This window comes from Chelonoidis abingdonii, chromosome 23 (genome assembly GCF_003597395.2).
Source record: "Chelonoidis abingdonii isolate Lonesome George chromosome 23, CheloAbing_2.0, whole genome shotgun sequence".
NCBI classification, from domain to species: domain Eukaryota; kingdom Metazoa; phylum Chordata; order Testudines; family Testudinidae; genus Chelonoidis; species Chelonoidis abingdonii.
The window spans coordinates 16,251,976-16,260,871 of record NC_133791.1 but is presented as its reverse complement, the minus strand read 5'-3'; the positions used below and the strand labels follow the sequence as shown (position 1 = coordinate 16,260,871).

The following is an 8,896-nucleotide window of genomic DNA, read 5'->3' as shown; positions in this document are numbered from 1 at the left end:
TGGAGAGAATACATGTGTAATGGTGGAGAAACTGAGCCCATGCATATGGGTAAGGAGGAGAGGGGGAATGGCATATACCAGAGGATCCCAGGCCTTTCCCAAAAAGACCAGCTGCAAGCAGGAGGAACAAGATGAAAGGAGAGATGGTCACGAAGGAACCCAACCATCCTGCACTCTCTCCAGCTTCTGAATTCTAGCTCCATCCACGCCTGTCATCAGTTTCCCTTTTGTAACGAGAGACGGGCCTGAGTCCTGAAGTTAGGATCTGGAATTGGATCCAGCTCTGAAGTTTGTGGGTGTATTGGACTAAATGCCCTGTTATGGAGAGAGACCCAAATTTTGGATCTGGTCTCCCAGATTTCAAGGCTGCTTGGATTGGGTGTTCTGGTTCGTTATATTACAGACACAGGCCCAAGCCATGATTTGGATCAGGATTTCCTTCAGTTAGGGGGGAGGTTCTGAACTGGTGTTCCAAGTGTGCTCCATGCTTCTATATTATAGCATGCCTCCGGGTACAAGAAAAGAAATGCCCAGTACGAAGCAGAGATGGTACCAAACCTGTGAAATTTGGAGCTTAGGAAGGCCTTGAGACAAACACTGTCTGAAGTGCAGGATGAGCTTGATGATGCTATAACTGGTAATAATATCTGCAGCTCTGCAAGCTCAGACTGTGATAAGGGACATCAAATGTTGAACTTCAGAATGGGAGCTGGTCTCGTGTGGGGGTCAGGAAGGGATTTTCCCTCCTATGGTACCAGACTTCAGAATTGACAAGATGCATTTTAGATCAGCTGGCTTCTTTTACAGGATCAGTGCAATGGCCAGTACAGATGGAGGATTGAGCTCCTCCATTCAGGCAACCCCAGCATTTCTATTTCAGAGGCAGACCCTGGTTCACAGTTCAGAGCTGAACCACCCTGCAGCAGAGGGAAGTTTGGATCCACATCTTAACTTCACAGCTCAGGAGGACCACCTCCCTCCACTGCAGCAGCCAGTCCAATTGGCATTTCACCCACTGCAATACTCTCTGCTGGGTGGTACCTTCAGGGCAGCCAAGCCACATGGCTGTTTGGAAGGGTGCACAGGTATGCATTTGTGTAGTATCTCTTATCACGTTTGGTGGTGTCCAAAGTTGCTCTTTTGGTGTCAGATGTTTAGTTTAGATACTTATGACTCCCATTATGATGCTAACCGAGTACCTCCCAATCTTTACTGGATTTATCTTCACAACAGCCCTGGGAGATAGGGCAGTGCTATTATCTCCAGTGTATAGCTGGGGACCTGCGGCACAGATGGGCTAGGGCCTGGCCCAAGAACGCACAGGAACCCTGTGCCAGAGGAGGAATTTGAACCCAAGGTGCCCTAACCATTGGGCCATCCTGCCTTACAATAGTCTGTTCTAAGTGGCTTATTCTGAAGACAGAGCCTCAGCTTTCATTCTTTTCCTGCCACGCTCTGTTTCTTTATACTTGTGTCAATACAGACATGCCAGACTCAAAAGCTACAGCAGCATCTCACTGGCAGGAGACCTGCAGAACTGTCAAATCCATGATCAAATAAAATTAGACCTTATTAACATACAACCTTTGCCTCATTCCTTTGCAATATGTAACCAAGGCTTTCACTGGAGGATGGAAAAGGGCAGAGAACACATTTCACTCTAAGGAATTTGAAGAACGAATTGATTTCTCTTTTCCTCTTTAGACACTGATATAGGCTGGGGCTGGTGTTGAGGGGGTTGGCTTATTTAAAATATAAATCTTAACCTAGAAGATTTAAAAATCATGATAGCACTTATGGTGGTTTTCCACCATGACTTGCATAGCACTTCTCAAGACACTCATACACTGCCATGAAGGCAACTGAAGAATCTGTGTAGAGTAGAATGGTGCAAAGGTGTGTAAGTGTCATTATATGTATTTTCTGGATGGGGAAACTGAGGCCATACCTAACTAAAAGTGTGATTTTTTTTTAAACGTGTGGGGGAAGGGAAATAGAGACTCTTAATTTGATGTAAACCTGGCTATATTGATTTGACTTCATTGGAGCTGAGTGTCTGTATACATTGTTTTGCACAGGTTTGATGATAGCGGGTTTCAAACGGAGTCGAAGCTAAACAGAGCAACTTTGATATGCCTATTAAATCACCAGTGGCCTAGGGAAGGTAGAGGGGCAGCGTCTGTTCTCCCTGTCTTGTAACAGGAGCAAGGGGACAGGCAGAGAAATTAACATCTGGTCAAAGGAGAGACTTGGCCACACAATGCAGAATTAGACTGTGGAACTCATTGCTCCAGGAAGTAGTTGAGGCCAAGCACGCAGCAAGATTCAAAGAGGGATTGGACGTTTATATGGGTCACACAAACAACCAGAGTTTTTTGTTCACGTTAACTATATTAAAAACCAAACCAAACTGGGGCAGGGGGGGATTATAAACCTTGTGGCTTAAACCAATTTCTGATGATTAGAGATTGGGATGAGACCTAGAGTGTGTGTGTGTGGGGGGGTAGATTGTCCCACACCTTCCCACTGGAGATACTTACACCTTCCTCGGCTGCATCCAGTGCTGGCTATTGTCAGCCAGGCCACTGGGCTACATGCCCAGGTCTGATCCAGCCTGGCCAGGCTGATGTCCCTGTATATAGATGAGTAGGGGGCTGTGAGGTGAGACAACATGTTAGGGACCCAGCCAAGAACACAGCAAATGTCTCCTCCCTCCTAGCCCAGTGTCCTAGTCATGGGACGTGTTAGGCAGAAACGTCGGAGAGGAGCACGAGCAGAGGACATGCGCAGTAAGTGTAGATCATAGCCATTAAATTAAAAACATCCCCACCATCCACCAGTTTTAATGCTAAAATAGTGACAGGCAGAGCAGAGCCATTAAATTGTCATTGAGGGTTAGTATTTGCATCTTTCTTCAGCCTTTCATGAAGCAGAGATGAGAAGGTGCGGCAGGGCCAGCTAAGGATGCCATCAGAATGAATGCAGAATTGCGGGGCTCTCATTCTTTAAGCAAACATGTTTGCACAATCCACTCCACTTAATTGGGAAATCCTCTTAATTGGGACATCTTCCAGGGAACAGATTTCAGCCCAATGCTGTAATGAACGGCCAAGTGTCTGTGTGCACCACTGCCCTCCACTGGCTGGAATAGGGAACTGCTCAGCTGTGTGTCTTAGGCCCTATACTGCTATCAGCCCAGAAGGTTTCTCCTATAGCTCAAGTGGTGGTTTTGAGCAAGAGGACATGGTGCTGAGAAGCCTGAAGTTCAAGGTGCTGTGGATTTGTTACAATACCAGTGACAGAAAGTCTGGTAGGGAGATAGAAAGTCTATTGAGGGGGGACATCTGCTTGTATCTGTTTTATATATTTAAAGTGGGGTGGGGGACATTTAGGGCTCCCTAGGCTAGAACAGTTCAAAACACTTTCTAATGAAAAATAGTTTCACCATGAAAAAAATGTTTACAACAAAAATGTCCAGGTTTGGTGGTGAAAAAATGGGATGCTAGAAAAACCAACCATGGTTTGTTTTCAGCCAGTTTTAAATTTAAAAAAAAAATCTGTTTTGTGGAAATTTTCTTGTCAGCCAAAAAAAATGTTTGTTCTCTTCAGAGTTTTTCACGGGGAGAAAAAGTCATTTCCTGGCCAGCTCTGCTCTATGCCCAGAAATAACAGACTCCAGGAGTTCTGCCACCCAGGCCTGTGGCTCCCACTAGTAGGCTACACTGCCTCAAGAGCAGGGGATATAATCCAGGATTCCTGCTTCTGGCTTTCCTCTTCTCTGGGGGCACTAGAGCTTAATTCCCTCCCGGCTGCACGAATGGAAGCTGGGGCCTCTGGCTTCTAGCCCCAATGTAGATCCCATTCTCCGAAGAGCTAGAAATAGAAACCAGCAGTCCTGCTTCCCAGCCCCCTCTGCGCTAACCACTAGGCCATAGTGCAAGAGATAGAACTAAAACTGAGGGGCCCTGCCTCCCAGCCTGCCTTTTCTTGACCCCAGTGTCTCCCACAGCTGGGCATGGGAGTTCTGTCTCCCAGAACCTGCTCTAACCACTAGGTGCCATGCCCTCCCTAAAGAACAGTCTTTTTTTCTAAAATAAAGAATAAAGCCCTAGGGTCATTGTGGAAGGCAGGGAGCACAGGGCAAGGCCTCCCCTTTAAGAAACCCCAGTGGGTTACTGTGCACAGACCCAGTTTGTAACTTCGACTCAAAGGGGCAGTTAAACTGATGCATTGAGGACTTCGGGACTCTTAGCCCGAGGGGTGGGGGGTGGTATTTATTTTCCAAGCCTGCAAAGAAAGGGATTCGAGTGGAACATAAGAACGGCCATACCGGCTCAGACCAAAGGTCTGTCTAGTCCAGTATCGGTCTACCGACAGTGGCCAATGCCAGGTTCCCCAGAGGAGTGAAGCTAACAGGTAATGATCAAGTGATCTCTCTCCTGCCATCCATCTCCATCCTCTGATGAACAGAGGCTAGGAACACCATTCCTTACCCTTCCTGGCTAACAGCCATTTATGGACTTAGCCACCATGAATTTATCCAGTTCCCTTTTAACCATTGTTATAGTCCGAGCCTTCACAACCTCCTCAGGCAAGGAGTTCCACAAGTTGACTGGCACAACTTTCACTGTGGGTTGGGTCTCTCCAGGGGCGTGCCCTGCCGGTGCCAGCCACAGGTGCTAACCGGGGAGGCTGAGGTGTGTGTGTGTTGTGGGGGGGCTGTATTTTTGCCAGCCGGGAAAGGGTTAAGAAGCTAAAACAAGCAGCCGAGGGTGGGGGACGCGGGAAATGGGGGGGGAGCGATCGCTGCTGCGTCTCTCTTGGTGCAATAAATCGTCTTAAAGGGAAGCCAGGCAGGATTAGAGACGCCGCGCCGAAGCCAGGCAGGATTAGAGACGAGTCTGTGCGCCGGAGCGGGATAAGGGACGGCGGGCGGGGCAGGCGCACAGTGAGCGGAGGTTTCATCCCGAACTCCGGCAGCTGATTTGGATTCCTGGGGCAGCCTGCGCGCAAGGAGAGAGGGAGGGAGGCAGGCGGGCGCGCCGCCCAGGTGCAGCGTCTCCTGCTCGATCCCGGCTCTGCCTCCCCGCCCCGATCCCCTCCTCCTGCCTCTTCCTCCGCCCCGGACTCCAGCGGGCAGCGATGTTCGATCCCCGCCGCTGTCCCGCCGTCCCCGACCCTCCCGTGCCCCGCTCCGGATCGCCCTGCGGCTGGCTGGGGCGCGTCTGAACCCGATGGAGTTCTTATTCCGAGGACCAACATGCGAAAGATGAACTACCTGCGCCTTTGCTTTGTACTCTGGGACCTCCTGGATGCGGCGCTGGGTGAGTGACCCCCCTGCTTTGGGGGCTTTGAGTCCAGCCTCTGAAGGAATGAAAAGGACCCGGGGGAGGGGGCTCCCCAGCTGGTGTAAATCAGCGCGGCTCCAATCAAAGCGGCGCGAAGTATTTGGCTCCAGTTGAGGATCGGGGTCCCGGTTGGATTTTGTAACGCGCCTGCTTTGGCTCTGGGATACTTTCCTGGACAGTCTCCGGGCAGCGCTTCTCTTTGGGCGAGCCGGGTTCTGGTTTTGTGGGGGTTTAGGGGCTGCAGGGGGGTTTCGTGGGGGGTGGGGGGCTCGGGGGCTGCAGGGGGTTTCGTGGGGGTTTGGGGCTGGGCGGGGGGGTTTGTTTCATGGCCAGCCCCATCCTTCCCCTTCGGCTGGTGGCTGCAGAAGGAAGGTCTCTGGCGCTGCCAGTCGCTCCCCGGGGGGGGGGGGGCGGAGGCGGAGCGATAATCACGGCGCATTGTGCGGCGCTAGTTACAAATAATCACCCACCGATTGCGGCTGATGAGCAGGGGTTAGTCCCGGGCAAACCCAACCACCGCCGCCAACTCTGCGTGCGTGGAAATCAAACCCGCCCGAGTGATTTGTAAATGTGCTTGGGGGCGGGGGCGCAGAGCTCAGGTCAGAGGAGGGAACCCCGGGCAGGCGAGCTGCTGGCTTTCTGCTCCTGCAAGAGTCCCCACTTCGGAGCTGCACCTGTTAGTTCGCTGGAGGTTTACACGCCTATCCGGACTGAGTTCGGTTTAAAGGGAGGGGAGCACAAAGGCTTGGCCTGGAGAGGGGCAAGCGCGCCGGAGCTGGTGGTCTGAGGCTGGCAGCTGCGTCCCCATCCGCTGCAATCCGCTGCCTTCCGATCCTTCATCCCACCCTTTTCCTTTCTGCCTAGAAGGAGCAGCGCGGGGGGGCATTGCCCGGGCACGGTGTCAGCCCAGGCAAGAGGCTCTTAAATCTCCACCAGCCCTTTGGGACTCAGCTGCCCTGCCACGCTGCTTCCTCCTCCTCTGCGGCTGGGAAGGGGCTGATTGGGGGGGGGGGGGGTCAGGTGGCTGATTTGCTCAATGCCCCTTTTCTCGCCCTCCCCCTGCTCGGTCGAGGTGGTTTTTAAACAAACCAGCGCTACACACCCAGATGCAGGGCGCTGGGCTCTCGCCCGGCCACGCAGACGCCAGGGCTCTGCCGCGCAACATCTGGGCAGAGGCTAGAGGAGACAGCAGGCGACTCCAGCTGCAGACTAATCGCGTCCCTCTCGGAGCCGCCAGTCGGCACAGCTGGGGGAGACACGGTCGCTCCCTGTGGAGCGGCCGCTGAGATGCGCCGGCGGGCGGTTGTGAAACGCCCGGTCCGTGGAACGGAGAACGCGCTTGTGTCCCTTGCCCTGGCCGGGCCTGGCCTGGGATGTCTCTGGGGCCCTGGCAGGGCGCTAGGCGGGAGCTGGAGCCTTGCTGGCTCGTCGATGCTCTCCCTGGCATGTCTCTGCCCGCAGGAGGTGGCCTGGGGGGAGCCACCCGCCGAGCGCCCCCGGTCCTGCCGGAGATGCGCTCCTGGGGGACACCGGTTGCGGCGATGCTCGCCGGGATCCGACAGGGGGCGCCCTTCTCGCGCGGGATCCCGGCCAGCCGGGCAAAGTTTGCAAACTCCTGCGGGCCCCCAACCAACTCGCCCCCCACCCCCGTGCTGCGCCTCTCTCGGGGCCTGGTCGGCGGCTTTGTTCTGGGGTTTGAATAATAAAAACCCGGCTGGGCTGGGACCTTCTTCTTTCAAGCGGGCCCGGGATTGTGAAAGTTTAATAGCCAGGAGCGCGTTTCGTGTCTCCGGCCTGGCGCAGCGCACCCCAGTGCGGACGCTGGGAGAGTGGGGGGGATTGCCCCCCGCCCGCTGTCTTCGCATCCCAGGCGCGGTGCCTATTCCTGGCCATGTTAACCGGAGATCCCCGGCCCACGCCTGGCTGTGCCAGAGGCTGCCTGTTACCTGGGATGCCCAGTGTCGATAGGGAGGGTCCTTTCCCAGAGTCTAGCTCTGGGGCTGGCCAGCCTGAGATACCTCACCCAGTCCAAGTGGGGACTCGCCTGGCTGGTGGCCCTGGGGCAGGAGGGTGGCTGGGATCTCCTGGCTGCCCGGTGGCTGGGAGAGCTTTGGACGCCTGTTGCCCAGCACGTTTGCAGCGGTGGTACAGCTGGGTTGGTTCTGGGTTAGGAGGGAGACGCGGTGGGTGAAGGGTTTTACTGGAGCAACATCAAGCTTTGAAGCTACCGAGCTCTTCGGAGCTGGGGAAGGAAGCCAAGAGTGTCAGAGCTAGTCACTAATACCCAGTGGGCCCAGCTGTGCAGGGGCGAAGGGAGGTCGTGCCCCGCACATCCAGCGGCCCTAGATGAGGCGCCTATCCTGGCAAACCCAACCTCAAGTCCCAACCCTTCACTGGGGCACTGGGAATGGCAGGGGGAGGGGAGCCCCATTCCTCTCTGCCACTTCTCCAGCTTCCTTAGCTGTGGTTCAAGTGCCTCACCTGGCCTCTTCCTCCTTGTCCTGACCTACCCTTGAGGGTCCATAGCAACCCAGAGAAATCGTTTGCCCTCAGAAGGCCCCCTTCAGCTGTCACAGCAGGGCCTACCTTTAACATCGCTTGGCCCCAGAGACGGGGAAGCAGGTTTCTTTGCTCAGTGCTGAGTTCATTTTGCCCTGGTGTCTGGTTTGATCTTTTATCCTCCAGCGGCCTTTCCCCGGCTGCAGCCAGTGACCCAGTTCTCACACCACAAGTGATTTTGCCCGCCACAGCCCCCTTCTGCAGCTTTCATGGAAGTCACCTGCAGTCTGGGCTCAGGTGGCTGTAGTCTGATCAGCACTCGGGAGAGGTGGAAGGGAAGGGAAGGCCGTCAAAACCTGGCCAGGAGAGCTGAGTTGTGCTTTCTCGGGGTTTGGAAAGCGCCCGAGAACACCAGGGCAAGAAAGAAAGGGGCCTGTGGGGTTTCGTTTGTGCTGTGCTTTCCACCCGCCAGGAAGGCTGCTGTCAGCTGCAGCATTCAAGCGTTCCTGGGAGTGAAGTACTTGCTTTCCACCCAGCCTAACAATTGACATACAGGGGCTGTTTCTTCTTTGCTTGAAGTCCATTTGCTCAGCTCAGCACAGGGTGGCTTTGTGCCATCTTGGCACTTCCTGGGTTCTGGAGGCTGCCAGGAACTTGCGCAGTCCCTGGCATAACATAGACCGGGCCCAGGGGCTGCTCTGACTTGCCTCACCTGCAATGTCTCTCCAAGGAGCTCCCCAGCTGCCCAGTGTTGACTGGCCACTTCTCCTCCCTCCCCTGACACCCCTCCAGCCACACTGGCAGCATGCTGCAAAGCCTCCAAGGGGGAGCAGTGTGGGGCTGGTCACTGGCTTTACGCCTCCAGGGAATCTCCCCTTGCACTAGGGAGGTTCCCTGCTCAGGGGATCCATGGGCATTGTGTTCCCTGTATGCCCACAGAGCCGGCGCTGGCCTAGGAGCTGCAGCAGAGTCCAGAGTCGGGACAGGGACTCTCCCTGCAGCAGTGTGATGGGGGTGTTAAATGCGGTCCCCCCCCAACCCCAGGGGAG

At 54.7% G+C, this 8,896-nt stretch overlaps 1 protein-coding gene across 1 annotated transcript in view; it reads left to right on the top strand.

The window, feature by feature from the left end:
- The first annotated feature begins 4,889 nt into the window (after positions 1-4,889).
- The window catches only part of IGSF21 (immunoglobin superfamily member 21), a 258,560-nt gene continuing 254,553 nt past the window's right edge, over positions 4,890-8,896 (top strand). Inside the window, exon 1 of the mRNA XM_032787562.1 lies at positions 4,890-5,324. Within this exon, the coding sequence (XP_032643453.1) occupies positions 5,261-5,324 (64 nt within the window). The 5' untranslated portion in view covers positions 4,890-5,260. The remainder of the gene's footprint in view (positions 5,325-8,896) is intronic.